The sequence below is a fragment of the Canis lupus genome, chromosome 13, assembly GCF_011100685.1.
Source record: "Canis lupus familiaris isolate Mischka breed German Shepherd chromosome 13, alternate assembly UU_Cfam_GSD_1.0, whole genome shotgun sequence".
Taxonomy (NCBI): domain Eukaryota; kingdom Metazoa; phylum Chordata; class Mammalia; order Carnivora; family Canidae; genus Canis; species Canis lupus.
Window position 1 is genome coordinate 60,099,018 of NC_049234.1, and position 20,831 is coordinate 60,119,848.

Genomic DNA, 20,831 nt, shown 5'->3' on the forward strand with positions numbered 1-20,831 from the left:
GGGTTACAGGAGTGCAAAAGTGAAAGTAGGGGTATTAGAAGGCTACTGCAGTAAATCAATATTGGATGTGAAAATGGCTAGGATTAAAGTGATAGCAAAGACTGACAAAGAATAAATCAATATATAGCTTGGGAATAGAATTTATAGGCATGATGATCAGTTGAATAATTGCTTAATCTTATATTTTATATATTATTAGTCAAGTATTTTTATAGTGTTGAAAATGATAATGTTATTTTGATATATTTCCTATAGATTAATTACTTGGATAAATCAACTTTTTAATCAAAAAGATTGTAGATGAAGTCATTGTCCTAAATATCATTGGATCCATTTCTACATTGGATAGTGGTTTCCAGGTGTGGGGATCCAAGTTATCTTCTTCATGACTTTTTCTACCCTGTCTCTTTTCAACATAACATAAATCAGATCTAGAATCAGAACTTGAATTTGTATCTGCAATAAAAGCAAAAAAAAATATTCTTTTTCTCTTAAAGTTAGACATGATTTAGCAGAAAGTGCACTGAATTTAGCTTTAGAATATCTGGATTTAAAGCTTCTCCCTGCCCTAATGCCTCTTGCACATGTTTCTCTGCTTCTGGAAGTAGGTGGTAACCTCTTTCCTTCCCGGAATTCCTAGCAGAGTTGTCAGTGAGAGAAATACTAGACAGACTATTCTGTTTAAATGAACATCAAATAAAACCAAAGAAAAGATTATCAAAAAGTCCCCTCTTAATTGAATATGCATTGCAGAGTGATGGATTTTCTTAACATCATTTAGAAGTTATTCCTGGTTTTTGTTTAAGCCTTTGTATTTTCTTAACTTCTAAAAGAAGTTTTAAAACTCTCAGAGTATTTTCATCCTAACTCATTTTGTTGAATTATTGATTTTTTTTTACTGAAGCAGTTGCATTTGATTTTAACCAATAAACAAACTGTGTACTTCAAAGTTCAGCTCAGCCTACCATAAATTGATAGTATCAAGGAAGAGATCTGTGGAATTATGAACTTCATGAACTTGGTTTAAGCCCAGGTCTAGTCAGAGCAAGAGTTGATCATGAGGACTGTAAAAGGCTTCTGTGTTCTTTTTGTGCTGCCATCTGTGTTTCTTCGACTCAGGAACACCTGGGAAAATACTTGTGTGGCCCGTGGATTTTAGTCACTGGATTGGTTTAAAAGTTATTCTGAATCAACTCCAGCTTCATGGACATGAGATAACTATCCTGATACCTTCACCAAGTTATCTATTTGATCATACCAAGATCCCCTTTAATGTGGAGATCCTTCAACTTCCAGTAACTAAAGAAACTATCATGGAAGAGCTCGATACCTTTCTCCACATGGTTTCTTTTGAACTGCCAAAACTTTCATGGTGGGACAGGCAAGCAAAACTGAGAGAAATGAGCCACAGTTTTTTAAGGATGGGCAAAAGAGTGTGCAACGGTGCTATCACAAATAAGGAGTTACTCAGCAGGCTACAGGCAGCTAAGTTTGATATCTGTGTTGCTGATCCCTTAAGTTTTTGTGGGGAGTTGTTGGCTGAGCTCCTCAATATTCCATTGATATATTCTTTTCGTTTTTCTTATGGGAATGTCATTGAGAGATTGTGTGCTCAATTTCCCATCCCTTCTTCGTATCTCAGGACTGACAGACAGTACGACTTTTGTACAGACTGGAGAATTGGTTGTCTTACATGATAAGTGATATTTTATTTTTATATTTTCTATATGGGACGAGTATTACAGCAAGATTTTAGGTAAGAGAAATTTGCATGTAATAAGGATTCTTATTTCATATGTAAAATATAAGTATTTATCTGATCGTATAAAAACTTTAAAAAGGTATTTTTAAGTGAAGACCCAAGCTTCTGTGGTTAAGTCATTTTATGTGAAAAAAGCCCCTCCTTTTTTGTTTTGTTTTTGATGATTGAGTACCTACAAATTATCAAAAGAAAAGAATATTCTTTATATTTACACATAAATCTTGATTGCTGCTACTAATTTTTTTGGAGTATCTAGAAAACCAAGTGTGCTTGATCTGATGGTGTACTTAATTTCCATAATCCTGGACTATTTCTCTCTTGTTTAGTTCTGCTTTTATATACCCTATTTTCTTTCTAACTTATATTTTCTTGGGCTTCTCTTTGCATTCAGTCTAGGTTGTGTTGTTAGTTGCAGGGTTTAACTTGTGATGAGCACAAAACTAGAAGATAAATATATCTTGGTTTCTTCTGCTCTTGCCTCCCAAAAGGTAAAATATGCAAGATTTTTCTCTAAAGGATCATGGTTCCAGATTTTTAAATCCCACTGTTTTGTTTTTGTTGTTCTATTCAAAATTGTGGTAGAAATCAACTATTGAGCTCTGTCTGCCCCTGAGCACACTGTTTATCTCTTATTTCAGCAATTTCTTGTACTCCTTCTTATCTCTACATTCCCATACTATAGATTAATTCAATGGTATAATTCTTTTTCCCAAAGATGGAGAATTTTTGTTGTTATTGTTTGTCTTGTTCTACATTGCAAAAAACTATAAAATTACAAAATATCTTCATTATTATTTTATGCTTGCCTCGTATGCTGATTTAGAAGTCTATATATTTTGGATTTCTTACATCCTTGTCTTTCTCTTTAAAGTATATTTTAAAAGCAAAATCATTCTTCTCACTAGCTTTGTTCCTGGGCATTACTACTGGCATCTTAACAATAACAAAATAATCACTACCCTCTCTATGAAGTCTTTTTTGTGCGTGTGACCCTGAAGATTTATAACATTAGTACCTTAAACTTAAATTTTAACATGGCCAAATATTGCCCTAGAATTACATTTTCTTGTGAGGTGAAACATTTTCATATTATACATAAATATAATGTATAAAATAAATAATGTATAAAATAATATAATGTATAAAATAATATAATGTATAAAATAAAGTGAAGTGGAACATAAGTAGTTCCACTTCACTTTTATATGGTAGTTGTAGGTTTCTGTAACTAGGAGAAATGGGATCTTAATAATAAGAGTAATTCCCATTGTAACTAGGAGAAATGGGATCTTAATAATAAGAGTAATTCCCATTCAGTATTCATCTACAAGTGTAAAATTATTTGGTAAATATATAAAGTTAACATTTCCTTTAAAACAATGCCATGTGGTCATTGAGATCAAATGAATCCCATGTCATTTCTATAAAAATAACTGTCTTAAAAATATAACTTATAACTCTTACACATTCATTAAATGAACCATGATATATATATTCAATATATACATAATATATATATATATTATATACACTCAAATCAGTGAAGAAAAAAACAGTTAAGATGGCAAGTATGGTTCAGAAATATTTTGAGGAACTACTTATAAACCATTGGGGAAAAAATGAAAGTTGGGGTACTACTACTAAGATTAGACACAAAACCGGTTAATGTCCCATAAGGCAATAAAATCAATATTTGGGGGATATTTTCTATCAGACATAAATATGCAAGATAACATTTAACCTTACTATATTTGAACTCAAAAGTAAATGGTAAATCAGTAATAAATAACAAAGTAAAATATAGGCACATTCTTCTCTTAAAAAATTCTTCAATCATTCACTGTTTAACAATGTCCTAGGGTGACATCAAAAGGGCATGTTGTGGTCTTTTCTGATTTCCAAATTGAGACAATATTTTCTAAAAATTTCTTTATCCAAATCAATTACTTTTTTTATTTCCCTTGTACTATATGGTCTTCACTTAATTAAGTTGCATTAAGCACTCTAAATTATTATCTAAGGAGTGGAGATTCAATGGCAAAAAGATATTATTTTGTTATGAAAATCAGTGAATCAACCACTATGACCCAGCAATGCTACTCTTGGCTGTGTATCCAAGATAAATGAAAACATATGCCTACACAAATATATACACGAATGCTCATAGTAGCATTATTCATAGTAGCCAAAAATGAAAACAACCAAATGATCATCAACTGATGAATGGATAAAGAAAATTAAGTATATCCATATAAAGAAATCTTAATTAGCAATAAAAAATAATGAAGAACTGATATATGTTAAACATGGATGAACCTTGAAAACATTAGGCTAGGTGAAAGAAGGAAGTACAAAAGATCAGAGACTGTGTGATTTATTTATATGAAATGGAGTAAGATTATTGTGGAACAGGCAAATAAAAACAGAAAGTAGATTAATGGCAATCAGAGCCTGGGAAGAAGGGGAAATAGAGAATGACTACGAATAGATATGGGATTTTTTTTAGAGGGGGTAATGAAAACATTCTAAAATTAAATAGTGGTGATGGTTGTACAACTTTATGAATATACTAAGAGCTATTGATTATGTATTTTAAAAGGAAGAATTGTATGGTATTTAAATGATATCTCAATAAAACTGTTACAAAAAGGATGGGGAAGTGAAGCATCATGCAAAGAGAATAAGATTACATCAAAGGCTGACACCAGTAAGGCACTCAAATGAGATATGTACTGAGTATGAAACTGGATTATTAATACCATTATCATCACCAGAATAAATCCATGAATTACTGAGATTTGTTTGTGATCTCTTATACAGACATATTGTCCTGGTCAGATCAAAATTCCCTCATATTTTCTGTTCAAAATTTTAGCATACTTAAAATAACAAATAGAATATTTGAAAAGCCATATGGTGGGAAACTATATAGTTACAATTTCCTCATATCAGCAATACTAAATATGTATTTCAAAAGGACACCAAACCTTTGGGTACATTTCCTTAGACCAAAATAATTGGGTTGAAATCAGAAACAAAGCTCTAGTTCCTAAATTAGGAAAATTATTTAACTCAGAATCACTAATCTGTTTTTATTTTGTTAATGTTCAGTTGATCGCCACATCAGTCCAAAGGACTCCTTTTGTACTGTTTGTCAACTAAATATGTCAGAATAGCTAGTATTTTGCTATCAAAGAGGACAAAGTCTTGTAAAATAGCAACTTTAATTTTGTACAGCAAAGGAGATAATCATATTCAAAAATTTAGTACAAGATTTCCATTACTAGTGGGATGTGATTAGTTGTGACAGCACACTCAAAAACACTAGAAAATGATGGAAAAGTTACAAAAGTAATTTTTAAAAAAATATCAAAAGGCTTTTGGAGCAATAAGAATGAGATAAATTATAATTCCAGAAGAGAAAGAGACACTACTACAATGAGCCAAGGGTCACTGCTTGCTTCTTTATTCTTTGCTAAGAGTATTTGCCCCTTCTGAGCATGAAGTAGGGCTCAGGCCTACCTCAAGAAGACAGACTCTCTTGGCAAAGAGAAAGCAGCAGGCTTTTGGTCTTGTTGTAGACTTAAATCCTTGTTTGGTTATTCATAATCTCACTATTAGGTAGTCTTGGTGGGGGGAAAGGCAAATTGATTTTGTATGGTTTACATAGACTAAATATTGTTTCTTTATTTTTCTTAGAAAATCAGATGGTCAAACATTACGCATTTAACCTATCAGTTTGTTTTCCTTCTATTGTCCTACATTTTTATTCAGGAAAACCACCACACTGTGTGAGATTATGGGGAAAGCTAAAATGTGGTTGATACGAACTTACTGGGATTTTGAATTTCCTCACCCTTATTTACCTAATTTTGAATTTGTTGGAGGACTGCACTGCAAGCCTGCAAAGCCCCTACCTAAGGTAATGAAGTGTGTTTATTTATGCTTAAGTTTTACCTCCTGGGAATTATTTCTATCTTATTATTTATAGTATTTGATCCCTAAACTGAAAACACAGACACAGCAATTAATGGACATTATTTTCTTAGATTACTAATTATACTATCAAAGGTGTCTTAGGACATTTTCATGGCGACTATTAGTGACATTGCCACATATTTGATAAGAATGAGATTCCTAGACCCTGAGTTTAGTGGAACCACAAAGCACTCTCTGCACAATGAGTCTGAGCTAAAGTGGCATATATCCCTTCCAATCCCAACATTTAATTATCAGATCCAGTTACTTCAAGTTCTCTTTTCCATTGTCCTATCAATGGGCTGTGTTCCAGATAGTAGTCGATATATCAACCTGAGTTCTAAATTAAGAATATATGTGCCATCTACATCTCAATAGATGAACATACAGAATGAGAAAGGAAGAAACTGTTGTTTTAAGCCACTGAGATTTTGGAGTTGCATGTTATTTAGCATAACCTAGTTTTAGAAATGTATATTAGTGGAGAAATTGTAATAGTTGATAGTATATCAAATAGAAATATCCCACCCCAAAAAAACCTGGTGGAAGTTCGGCAATGATGAACTGTTTGGTTTGAACAGAGAAGGGAAAGTTACACTGAAAAGATGATCGGGAGATAGTTTATAAAAAAAACAAATGGGCAATCCAAAGTATTCTTTATTTCAAATTTAAGATCAGTGAAGGATCAATGTATAATATTTAAACAGTAATGTGATACAGCTTACCTTTTCATAAATACTGGTATTTGAATTGTTTGGTACGGAGCATGATTTAACACTGGAAAATGAGCCAAGATACAGTTGCAATAGTTCTTGTAAGGGATGATAGAGATCCAAAATACAATATGATAGTAATTTTTGAGTAGAAACAGAGAGATTTTTAAAATACTTATAAAGAAAGTCAGTAAGATTTGGAGATTGGCTGGAGTTGGAGACTAAGGGAAAGAGTACAAGAATGAATCCTTGGCTTTTTGTTTCTTCATATGTGTCTTTATTTGTTTCTTACTGGCAATTTAGTAGAGCATATTGGCATTTACTAAGGTGAAGAACTAAAGGGGAGCAGTTGTGAGGGAAAATGATGTGTTCATATTTGGGCATGCTAATTTTGAGATACCAATGCAATGCTAGGTAAGCAGCTATTGAACATAACGTCTTAATCTCAGGGGACCAGCCTATGCAGTGTTTTGTGTTTCTATTTTTAATTGATAGATTATTTTTATAACCATTTACATTCACAAAAAAAATTGAACAGAAAGTATGGAGAGTTCCTACCCCTCTCCTGCCAGCATGGCATATATGTTACAATCGATGAACCATACACACACCAGTATCAACCAGTTTCCATGGCTTAAAGTTAACTCTTTGTGTTATACATTCTATAGGTTTTGATAAATGTATAATGTCATGCATTCACCTTCAGAGTATAATACAAACAGTTTCACTGACTTAAAATCTCCTGTGCTCCATTTATTCATCCTTCCCTGTCCCTAAATCTCTGGAGATTGATTTTTTTACTGCTAGTAAAAAATAGTTTTACCTTTTCCATAGCAGTGGTTTTAACTTAAGGATGTCATAGAATAAAAAGACATGATTTTGTATTGGCTGCTTATCGTGAACATTGTTACCCAGAGAAAAAACAGAAGTTGGGCAGAGGACAAAACTGAACCAGGCGTCTCCATGAACAGAGGTTGTTCCTAAAAGCTTGACAGTTGACATTAGGAAGCATGGGTCATTATGAGTAAAAACTGAAAACATAAAGATGAGGATACTTTTTTAAAGCATAAAAAAGGAAATGGTTGGAAATGCAGTCAGAAGAGAGGAGAATACAGATCAAGGCTCTCTCTGGACCCTGATTGATATAGATGTAGAATGAATAGAGTATATGTAAAGGATTATATAGCAAAACCCAATTTTTAGGTAAGACCAGAAAGTATATGGAATACTCATGAAGAGACTGAGAATTATTTGGGAGTTTTACTTTATCTTGTTATATGAATACATCAATATTGTGACAATTTAAATAATGCTGGAAATGCATTCTATGTTATTGTAAGCTATTGCTCCCAGAAATTAAGCACTTAAATGATTTGAGCCTTCTTCATGTTACTTCATACTTTTTGATAAAAGATCAGCACACTGTAAAGATTCAATTCTAAAGGCAAAGAACTCAACTGTTGTGATAGTGTGACACTTACTTTTAGGTGTATTTGCTTTTAGGTACGACCATATTTGGAACCATCTTATTGCCTTATTATTGATCTAATAACACATATACATATGTATAGACATAATCTATGTTTGTATATATTTATGTACTTATTTATTTTACCAACAATGTGTTTCTTTCCATGAAATTTTATTTCCCCATCTCCTCCCACCAAAGCACAGTAGGACCCTACAAAAGTGTATAAACATTAACTTGAAAATAACACAAAAATGTGGTTATTATTGTACCTTAATTTGCTTTTTATTATTAGAAATATTACTGAAAATCTCAAAATAATCTAATACCAAAATTAAACACATGAACTATTCAAACTATGTTATGAAAATTTTTGCTATATTAAAGAATTGACATTTAAATAAGTGGAATTTTAGCAAAACAAATTGCCCTCTACTATGTGGGTGAGCCTTATCCAATTGGTTGAAGGCTTGAATAGACTCTATTGTAATACTATTATATTATATTAATATATAGCACAACATAAAGATTCATTTCCCTTTTTTGTCTCAATAGTAAATAAATGATTACACCACTCCTACCTAATAATCCACTCAGTGTGATTCTTTTTTTCTCATTAGGTTGTCTCACTAACTTGTGATATCTTTATCACATAGTAGGCTTTTGTATGCTCATGATTCTCTTTCAAATTTTACCATTTCGTTCTGTTTTTCATTTCATCTATTAGGAAGTCAGTAGCAATCATATTTTTTTTGCATTCATTTTGTATTACATGTTTTTTTTCTAATTGAAGTAGTCCCAAGTATTTCCTTTTCTTTTTCAAAGTTCATTAATTATTTATGAAAGGTATTCCTCTATCTACATTTTTAAGTATTTGCCAATTTTCTCAAGAAAATCATGAGAAAAATAATTGAAAATTAATTTAAACAGATTGATAGAAAATATAAAATAAAGAAATTGGTAACTTTACATATTAAGTCAATCCACTTTTAAATTTTATGTGTCAACCTGCCTGGGCCAGGTACCCAGATAGTTAGCCAAACATTATCCTGGATGTTTCTGCAAGGGTATTTTTGAGTGAAATTAATATTTACATAGGTGGGTTTTGAGTAAAACAGATTGCTTTCCATTATGTTGGTGAGACTCCTACATTAATTAAAGGCTAGAATAAAACAAAAGACTGACCTTTCTAAGCAAAAGAGAATCTTGCTAGCAGACAGCTTTCAACCTTGAACTACAAAACTGGTTCTTTTCTGGGTCTTCAGACTAGCCTACTTTGCAGATTTTGGACTTCCAGCCTCTGTAATCATGTGAGTCAATTCTTTAAAATAAATCTCTTCCCTGTCTTCCCCTTTCAATTGTCACACTTTTTTTTTTTTTTCTTTTTTCTTGTCTTACCTGATTGGCTTAGTTTAGTTACTTCTAAATATCAGACAAAAGATTTCTTTTGACTTCAACATAATTAAATATGCTATTTTATTTTGAACGCAAAACCATATTTCCATAATATTACTATCACCCCTAGAGTATTATTACAGGCATTTCTGTATTACTTATCTGGTAAGTTATATGACTACCTTATTCCTTAATGTGGTTTTGGAAGCTTATATAAAGTACAAATGTAACAAAAGAAAATTTAAATTTAGAAAACAGGAAAAAAAATCTCCTTAGCAAATCATTATTCTGACTGTGATTCAGCATAAAAGTTCATGATAATCTTCTTAGCATCCAAGGCTAAATATAAAGTGAAGCACCGGAAAACTTTAACTTAAGCAGTAATCAAATGGTCTTTTGTAGAGGGTGTGTTAGAGGCAGTAGAGAGTACTAAGTATGGTAGTAGGCTTTACAATCAACAAGCTTAACTTAGAAATTTGACCTTGTCATCTACAGCTGTGTAGCCTTAGACAAATTACTTAACCTCTCTGAGACAGCTTTCTCATGCGCAAATGTGCATATTTCTTAATATCACCATATATCTAAGTTAAATCATGCATGTAAAGAACTCAGCACATGGGCTAGAGATAACATGCAGTCAATGATTTTTAAACACAGACACACCCACACATACCTCAAAAGTGTTTAAAACATGTTGCAAGGGAACCTCCAAACTAAATCATTTTTATTTGCTTAATAACCAGTGATTTCAGTCATATTTCATACTCTAAAATGGTTAATATATGAAAAGACAGAACTGTTCTAATAATTCAAACACACTGAGAAAGGTATGTAGCTATCTAATTCTTATAACTCTAAATTTTCATATTACAAAGACTCTTTTCTTTACAGGAGTTAGAAGAATTTGTCCAAAGCTCTGGAAAAGATGGAGTTGTGGTATTTACTCTCGGGTCATTGATCAAAAACCTCACAGAAGAAAAGGCTAATATAATTGCATCAGCTCTTGCCCAGATTCCACAGAAGGTCAGATAATCGTATGTCTTTTTAAGGGGCAGTCAGTTTAAAATCCATGAAGTTCTCCTTAAAAATGTGCTTAACAAATGTAAGAAAAGTAATTAATATCAATTTAACTGAACTTTGAGGAAAAGGTATTAAATGTTAGAAAGGGTGGCTAAAAACATTTGATTATTATCTGGCTTTAAGCCTGGCGTTACTATCAAAAACATATATTACCATATTATTTTTTTGAATAATGAGCTAAAAAGGGGTGCCTAGGCCACTCAGTCAGTTAAGCATCTTACTCTTAATTTCTGCTCAGGTCATGATCTCAGGTTTGTGAGATCAAGTCCCTAGTCGGGCTCACACACTGGGCATGGTTGCCTGCTTAAGATTGTCTCTCCCTCTCCCTCTAAAAAAAATAAAAATAAAAAATTTCATTCTATGATGTTCCCAACAAAATGACTTTAAAAGGGATCCCTGGGTGGCGCAGCGGTTTGGCGCCTGCCTTTGGCCCAGGGCGCGATCTTGGAGACCCGGGATCGAATCCCACGTCGGGCTCCCTGCATGGAGCCTGCTCTTGCTCTGCCTGTGTCTCTGCCTCTCTCTCTCTCTCTCTCTCTCTCTGTGACTACATGAATAAATAAATAAAATCTTAAAAAAAAAATGAATACCATTCTATATTATAACTTAGCAATGTGCTTAAACTACCAGGGATCTTTTTATTTTCTACCTTTAGTTAAAATAGACAATTACATGTACTTTTAAGTTTCAAAAAATCATGACAAGGCCTGTATTCATAACTAAATTTCTTGGAAAATTGTTCGTAAAACTAAATTTCTTTGAAAATTGTTTATTTAATCTAAAAACACTTCATAAAAATACTGAATTTTCAATTATATTTAAATATGATGTTTAGGGGTGACATCAGGGTAAAGTAAGGAAGCACCAAGGATCTGCCTCCCATCTAAATAACAACTGTACAAGCAGAAATTGTCTGAATTAACTGTATTAGATTTCTGGAATCTAGTGAAGCACTTGCAATTTGCAGGAGAAAGATTGACTTGTAAATTGTAGTTATATTGGTCAATTGCAGTTAATTTTAGCATTGCAAGAGCTTCAAATTCTGCACCACCCAGCCTCATGGCAGCTAACATGACCTGTATTACTGTATGATTTGATGCAGCCAAGGTGGGCAAAAAGTTTCTTATCCTCCAAACATTAGGATTTTGCAATAATTAGCAATAATTTGCTAATTATTATCTTTGAATAGTTGAGACAACAATTATCTCAACCCATTAGCTGAAACAGCACTACTTTTTCCTCTTCCTCCTTTTCTTCATTTGGGAGCCATATGTTAAAGAATGAGGCCATTCAAAAACAACCTTATATACAATAGAATTTAAAAAGCAATATGCATGCCCAGGGAAAGATACAGGCTCAAAAAAAAAAAAAAAAAAAAAAAAAAAAAAAAAAGACCTAAGAAAATCTAAAATATTCACTTCAGTCTTATTCCTAGGAAAGAAACACCTTTAAAAATTAAAACAAACAAATCTCAAATCCCAAAGAGGGAATCTGATTTCCAGAGTTATTTTATTGATTAGAAAGTCAAATGTCCAGCTCTCAACAACAACAAAAAAGTCACAAGGCATATGAAGATACATAAAAGTGTGGCCCATTCAGTGGACCAAAATGTATTGAAAGAATCCATTCCTGAGGAAGCCTTGATGAAGACTTTAAAACACTTGTCCTAAGGATGCTCAAATAATTAAAGGAAGACACTAATTAAGAGAAGAAAATGGTGTAGGAACAAAATGAGAATATCAATAAAGAGAAATAAGTTGTGAGAATAAACCAAAAAGAAATTCTGTAGCTAAAAATTACAATACCTGAAATAAAAAATTTACCTTAGGGGTTCAAAATCAAATACAAGCTGGCAGAAGAATCAGCAAAATTGATGAAAAAATTTTTGAAATTATTAAGTCAGAGGCACTCAAAGAAAAAAAAGAAGAAAAGTGAATAAAGCCTAAAGGACTTGTGGGATAATATCGAGTGGATGAACATACACATTGTGGGAATCCCTGAAAAAGAGATACGGGCAAAAAGAATATTTGAAGAAATAATGGCTTAAAATGTCACAAATTTAATAAAAGACACAAATCTACAAATCTAAAAACCTTAATGAACTTAAAGTAGAATAAACTCAAAGAGATCACACCAAGACATATAATCAAGCTGCTGAAAGCCAAAGACAATGAGAGAATCTTGAATTCAGCAGAGAGAAGCAACTCATCACATAAAAGGTGAACAGCCAACTTGTCATCAGAAATCTTGGAGAACAAAAGGCAGTGGGTTAATTTATTCAAAGGGCTGAAAGAAAAATTTGCCAACTCAGAATGTCTTATCAGGCAACATTTCCTTCAAATATGAGGTTAGAAATTAAGATATAATCAGGTAAACAAAAGCAAGGGAGATCATTACCACTAGACCTCCCCTACAAGAAATGAAAAGTCTTGAGGTGCCTTGGCTCAGGTTGTGATCCCGGGGTCCTGAGATCGAGTCCCAAATCAGGCTCCCTGCAGGGAACCTGCTTCTCCCTCTGCCTATGTCTCTGCCTCTCTCTCTCTGTGTCTCTCATGAATAAATGAAATCTTTAGAGGAAAGAAAAAGAAATTAAAAGTCTTTCTGGTGGGAATGAAAGACAGTAACACAAAAACATGAGAAAATAAAGATGTGCAGCAAAGATAAAAACACAGGCAATTATAAAAGCTAGCATTGTAATTCCACTTATTCTATTTTTCTCAAGGCTTTAAAAAATCCAGAAATAGCAATTATTAATCTGTTATTAGAAACATAATTTATAAATAATAATTTGTGATATTAGTAACAGAAAGTGGGGGATAGAGCTATAAAGGAACAGAGTTTTTGTATACTATGGTATTTTACAACCAATAGGTCAAAAAACAAATCATAAAAATAATTAGAGAATACTTTAAAAATGGATGAAGACAAAACACATCAAAACTTATGAGATACAATTAAAGCAGGGCTAAGAAAGAAGTTTATAGCCCACGTTATAGTTTACATGCCTACATTGAAAAAGAAGAAATATCTAAAATCAAAACCTAATTTTACACCTTAAAGCACTAGAAAATGAAGGCAAACTAAACCTAAAGTTGCCAGAAGGAAAGAAATAATGAAGATTAGAGCAGAAATAAAACAACTAAAAATAAAGTAAATCAATGAAACCAAAAGTTGTTTTTTTGAAAAGATCAACAAATTTCTCAAACTTTTAGCTAGACTGGCAAAGAGGGGAAAAAAAAAGAGAAGATGCAAATAATTAAAATCAGAAATGAACCTGGGGGGTTTATTAACGACTTTGCAGAAATAAAAAGGATTATAAGAGGACATTAGAAACAATTGTATGCCAGCAAGTTAGACAACATAGGAGAAATGGATAAATTTCTTCAAAAAACACAATTTACTTTAACTGAAAAAGAAGAGAATATTTCAACAAACGTATACCTAATTAAGATATTTAATTAGTAATCAAAAAACTCTTAATGACAAAAAGTCTTGGACAGGTAGCTTCTCTGGTAAATACTACCAAACAGGGCACCTGGGTGGCTCAGTGGTTAAGCACCTGCCTTCAGCTCTGGTTGTAATCCTGGGGTCCTGGGATTGAGTCCTGCATTAGGCTCCCTACAGGGAGCCTGCTTCTCCTCTGCTTATGTCTCTGCCTCTCTCTCTCTCTCTGTGTCTCTCATGAATAAATAAATAAAATCTTTAAAAAATAAAAAAAAAACACTACCAAACAAGGAAGAACTAAATAAACAAATGCTTTTCTAATTCTTCCCCCAAAAAAAGAAGAGGAAGGAACACTTCCTAAATTATTCTGAGGCCAGATTTACCCTAATACAAAAGCCAGACAAAGACTTTACAAGAAAAAAAATTACAGACCAATATAGATGTAAAAATACTCAACTAAATATTTGCAAATTAAATCCACAAGAATACTGAAAGGTATTTCACCATGATAAAATTATTTTTATCCTAGAAATGCAAGAGTAGTTTAACATAAGGAAATCAATCAATGAAATACATCATATAAATACTTATTAAGGAAAAAAAGACACACATTATCGTTTCAACTTACAAAAAAATGGAATTTGACAAAATCCAACATTCTTTCATGATAAAAAAAAAAATCTCATGAAAATAAGAATAGAGTGGAAATTCCATAATATGATAAAGAGTACATTTGGAAAACCCATAGCTAACATCATCATACTCAGTGGTGGAAACTGAAAGTTATCCCCCTAAGATCAAGAACAACACAAGGATTCCTGCTTTCACTGCTGCTATTTAGCATTGTACCGGAAGTTATAACTGGGTATTATACAAGAAAAATAAGTTAAAAAGCATCCAAATTTGAATGAAAGATGTAAACAATGCCCATTTGCAGGTAACATCTTCCTATACATAGAAAATTTCTAAGAATCCACAAAAAGCTACTAGAGCTAATAACCAAATTTAACAAAGATGCAGACTCGATACACAAAAATCACTTGTGTTTATATACACATCAATGAATAGTCTGAACATAAAATTAAGAAAACAATTCCATTTATAGGAGCAACTAAACAAATCAAATATTTAAGAATCAATCTGACCAAGGATTTGAAATATTTGTATGCCTAAAACAACAAAACATCATTTCTTCAATAAACTAGAAAACTCCTAAATAAATGTAAAGTTTTACCATGTGTCTGGATAAAAGAAGTACCAGGGTTAAATTGTCAACATAATCCAAAGCAACCTACAGATTCAATATTATCCCTACCAAAATTCTAACAGTCTTTTTTTGTACAAAGGAAAATCCAATCCTCAATTTCATATGGAACTGTAAGGGCCAAAGGTAGACAAAACAATCATAAAATAAAGTTAGAAGAGTCACACTTCTCAGTTTTGAGATTTACTATAAAGCTACAGTAAATTAAACAGTGTAGTGCTGGCAGAAGAACAGACATACAAACCAATGTAATAGAAGACAGGATATAAGTTAACCTCATATGTATGATCAATTGATCTTCAACAAAAGTTTGAGACCAATAGAAAAAGGACAGTCTCTTTGACAAAATAGTGCTGGTAAAATCTTGATATTTACATACAAAAGAATGAAGTTAAACCTTTACCTTACACTATATCATATATAAAAATTGACTCAAAATGGATCAGAAACTTAAATTATAGAAATAAAACTATAAAACTTGTAACAGAAAATATTGGAGGAAAACTTCATCATATTGGATTTGACTGTGATTTCACAAATAATGGCACCAGAGGCACAGGCAACAGATAAAAAAATAAAATGGACTTCATCAAATTAAGAACTTTTGTGCATCAAAAGGTAGTATCAAGAAAATAAAACACAACATACAGATTGGGAGAAAATCTTGTAAATCGTGTATCTGATAAGGGATTAATGCCCACAATATATAAAGAACTCCTGTAATTCAACAGCAAAAACCCAACTCAAAAATGGAAAAGGCCTTGAATAGACATTTCTTTGAAGAAAGTATACAATGAGAGAGATACATGAAAAGATGCTCAACATCATTAATCATTAAGGAAATGCAAATCAAAAGCACAATAAAATAGCACTTCAAATCCATAAATCCATTAGCATAGCTGTTATTTAAAAAAAATGGGGAAAAAGTGTTGATGAGAATCTGGAGAAATTGGAACTCTTGTGTATTGCTAGTAGGAGTGCAAAATAATATGGTGGCTATGAAAAATAGTTCTGTGGTTTCTCAAAAAGTTAAACATCAAACTGTCGTATGACCCAGTATTTATAATCCTGACTACGTATCCAAAAGAATTGAAATCTGGGACTCAGAAAGACGTTTGTACATCAATTCTCATAGCAATAGTATTTTCAATAGCCAAATAAGTGGATAAACAAAATGTAGTATATACATATAATGGGATATTATTCAACATTAAAAAGGAAGGAAATTCTGGTATGTTACAACAGGAATGAACCTTAAGGACATAATGCTAAATGAGATAAGACAGCCAGAAAAGACAAATACTGTATGGTTTCACTTATATGAGGTACCAGAGCAGTCAAATTCATAGGGACAGAAAGTAGGATAGATGTTAACAGGGGCTGCCACACGGGAGGAATAGGGAGTTATTGTTTAATGATATAGAGTTATGTTGGGAATGACGGACAGACATATTTGGGTTACTCGTAATAGTAATGGTTATTCGATACTATGAACATACTTAATGTCACTAAATTGTATACTTACAATACATTAAAATGCTAAGTATCATTATATATATTTTACTATAATAAAAAAGACAATGCTTACCTCTATAATACTGCCAAGTTTATAACAAAAGTTACAAACACTTACAAATTCCTTAAGTGACTATGCCATTCTTCCTCTTTGCCTCTGAAAACTGTTTTTAAAAATTCCCTTGACGGGAAGGCCTAGTAACATCAATATGTAATTATTTTACTGTCTTTTTTGTTTGTTTGTTTCTTCAACTACTAAGTAATAATTGTCCTGACTATAATAGCCTATCTGTTAGGATTGTTGCAAACATTTGAAAACACAGTTATAGTTTCAATGGTTTAAATACTCATTATGTAATCACTTAAGGCCTTAGTTTGCTCATCTGTTACATGGAGGCATTAAACTAGATTAATTCTAAGGAAGTGTCTCATTCTGAAAGGATGTGATTCTGAAAATCTTCTAATAGAGTAAATGCATTCATCTTAACAGGTTCTGTGGAAATACACAGGAAAGAAACCAGACACATTAGGACCCAATACCCAGCTATATGAATGGATTCCCCAGAATGATCTTCTTGGTAAGACCAAAGAGAAGCAAAACTAAACAGATCTGAATGAGAAATACCCTGAATGATTATTTGATAACAAATAAATCCAACAAATTTGTATTAAGAACAAGCAAAAAATAATCCTTATGATCTTCACATTTCTCCTGGAGCCTATTAAAAAATTCTTCATGATACTTGTTAAAGATTGTGAGGCACACCTTATTCAAGACCATTATGATAAACATAGATACTAGTACATGGACTTTTGCAGTGAAGCAGAGATATTGGACTCAACTCTGAATACAAGAAGAAAGAGTGGAGATTTTATCATCAAGGAGCAGAGTAGGTGGTCACTGTATAGAAAAACACTAAGAGGAAACATTAGGGCAAGGGGGCCTCTGACTAAACCAACCTAAGCAGGTTCTTGCTGAAGAAAGACCAGGGTAATCAGATACCACCTGGGGGATGGTGAAGGATGAGGAAAGCAATCAGACATAAAGGGTGATTAGATACAATCCTAGGAGAGTCTAGCTAAACTGACTAAGGAGGATTCTTGCTAAAATTGGACAATGCAGAAACCAACACAGTAGCCCCCAAATCAGGGCCTTGTCAAGAATAGAAGGAGTGAGTCTTTTCCAAGCTCTAAATTACAATCTAAATATGGAATTTATAATTCTCCCATTTAAGACACAATCTCTGCTTCCTCAGAATCAGAGTCAACATGCCTTTAGATCAGGCTCTCATTAACTCTTGCATAAAATACTGTAGCAGCCTACTGGTTCTCTGTATCCATTTTCTTCCACCTCTCTTCTCTCTTCCCTGTTGGAAAAGAAAAATCTGATAATCCTATTTACCATCTCTAATATTATAAATGGCTCTATAGTATTATAAAATCAGATACAAAATCCCATTTTATTAAACAGAGTGCTTCATGAACTCGCCCTAATCTATCTTTCTAGCCTATTATGTCAACATTCTCCCAGTGAAACCCTGTACATCCCACCACACTTTTCCTTATCCATGCAAGTGTTTCTTTTCTAAAATCCCTCCATTTTTTTGTTAATCAATTTCTCACCCCAACAACTTGCCCACCTGCCAACTACTCACCATACTTTAAAGTCCGCACAGACCTTCTCAGAGGTTTATGAAATGACTGTATTGCTAGAATAAATAATTGCTATTTAGCCTGGAATAACTAGTCACTGCCTTCTTTAGAGCTTACAGAAATTTATATATAGCCTCATGGCACAGAATTGTATAGAAGACACTGCCTAATTGAATCAATGGTTTATAGGTGTCAAGATTTTCTGTTTCTGAAATTCTCACAACATTGAATAATGGTATGTTTTTTTCCTCTTAGGTCATCCCAAGACCAAAGCTTTTATCACTCACTGTGGAACTAATGGGATCTACGAAGCTATTTACCATGGAATCCCTATGGTGAGAATTCCCATATTTGGTGATCAGCCTGGTAATATTGCTCGTATAAAGGCCAAAGGGGCAGCTGTTGAAGTAGACTTGCATACCATGACGAGTTCTAATCTTCTTAATGCTTTGAAGGAAGTTATTAACAACCCTTCGTGAGTATAGAATATACTTTTCTGAGAAGCATATAGTGGTTGTAAAAGGAGTAAATTGTTTCATTCAATTTTTAAACTGACACTTTTAAGTAATCAGCACATTAGTAATATCAAATACAATATAGTTGTTTTATAGTTCTCAAATTCTATGTAGGCATTTTGATTCATCTACTGTTAATAGGTAATAGATTACAACCTCAAAGAAATACTAAATTTATTTAAAGAAAATAAGTTATTGTTGAAAAGACACAACTCTTTATTTTTAATTAATAATAATTATTGTTTATTCCTTTAAAATTGCAGATATTACCATTATAAAGAATTAAGGCAACACAACAAAAAATAGAGAAATAAAAATAAAAACTCTCCTCATGCAGCTATTACTTCAGTTATTTCCTTTGGCTAATTTATAAATAGGGAAGAAAAATAATTCTACGAAAGTTAGATCATGTTACTATTTAATAAAAAATCCTATATTGGTATATATATTTTTTAAGATTTTATTTATTTATTCGTGAGAGACACAGATTGAGAGAGGCAGAGACACAGGCAGAGAAGCAGGCTCCATGCAGGGAGCCTGATGTGGGACTCTATCCTGGATCTCCAAGATCAGGCCCTGGGCTGAAAGCAGCGCCAAACTGCTGAGCACCCCAACCACCCCCCCCACCACCACCACCACCACCCCGGGGTTGCCCGGTATATTTTAATTTAAAACAAGAGAAAGAAAATACAGTAAAATTGAGAGATCCAAATTGCAACATGAAAGACCCCAGGGTCCTGGTTCCCCAGCAAAGATCAACAGTTAGACAGCTATCTGTAAGTGAAAACAGCTCCAGAAGAGCTCTGGAGTCCACTTAAAACTTAGCAACATAGTGGAACAACAATAACAAAAAACTGAGGATAGTGGCCCAGAAAGGAAAGGAAGACAGCTTCATTTTGCTTGTATGATCCCATGAAAGCTTCAGATCAAAAGGAGGGGGGGGCGGCGGGGTGTCCCTTATTGTAGACCTGCCCCTCAATACTGCTTCCTAGAACTACCTTGTTCCCTTCGCCATGCTTAGCAAATGAGATCAAACTGTAGATTCATAGATTCTGTGTAGATTCACAACCTACATATTCTACATTCTTATTTCTAAACTTTTTGAATGCTATTTACAGTTAGCAAGTCTCTTCTCCCTTACCTCCAATTATTAAACTGGAAACATCTAACAAATTCTAGCCAATAAGGCCAACATATCTAGAAACACCTCAAGAGGAAACAAACTGTCATGGGCTTTCTGTACTTAGTGATTTCACTTGTGACTATTTATTATATAATCATGTAATATGCTTTTAATAATATGTAATATAATTTTAGGCATATATTCTTAATAAATTTTTAAATTGCTATCTATGTATTCAATATTTAGCTATAAAGAGAATGCTATGAAATTATCAAGAATTCACCATGATCAGCCTATAAAGCCCTTGGACCGAGCAGTCTTCTGGATCGAGTATGTCATGCGCCACCAAGGAGCCAAGCACCTGCGGCCAGCCTCCCATGACCTCACCTGGTTCCAGTACCACTCCTTGGATGTGATTGGATTTCTGCTGGCTTGTGTGGCAACTACTATATTCCTGGTCACAAAGTGTCTGTTTTGTTGCTGGAAATTTGGAAAGACAGGAAAGAAGAACAAGAGAGAATAGTTTTCTTTAATAATTTAGATGGAGAACTTGACAAGGCCCATCTGAATTAACCCAGCTAGTGATGTGAAGAGATTCCTCTCCTGCACTTCCAGGTTCTTATCCATTCCTCAGCCTATGAAGTCAAAGATCAAAGAATCAACCAAGGTGTTTGCCATATGATTTAGAATTAAGTTTAAAATACTTTATCCTTTAAAAAGAGAAGATAAACATATGGAAGTTTCTACTATCACAAAATCCTAGTGCTTTGTTATATTCATTTGTTTCAGCTCAACAAATTAGGATAATGTTTAAGGACTTAGGAACACAATTCTATTTTACGTACCAATCATATAGAATATTTTCTACATATTTAACATCATTTGGGGTCCAGTATGTTATAACTACACATCTTCTCTAAA

The 20,831-nt window shown here is 33.0% G+C and overlaps 1 protein-coding gene across 1 annotated transcript; it reads left to right on the forward strand.

The window, feature by feature from the left end:
• The first annotated feature begins 1,057 nt into the window (after nucleotides 1–1,057).
• On the forward strand, nucleotides 1,058–20,530 carry LOC119874465 (UDP-glucuronosyltransferase 2C1-like). The gene is given in 8 exon segments (XM_038556234.1): nucleotides 1,058–1,096; nucleotides 1,098–1,636; nucleotides 1,638–1,769; nucleotides 5,537–5,684; nucleotides 10,208–10,339; nucleotides 17,110–17,197; nucleotides 18,528–18,747; nucleotides 20,157–20,530. Coding segments are annotated over 8 exon segments (1,575 nt in total). The 3' UTR covers nucleotides 20,434–20,530.
• Nucleotides 20,531–20,831: the final 301 nt, after the last annotated feature.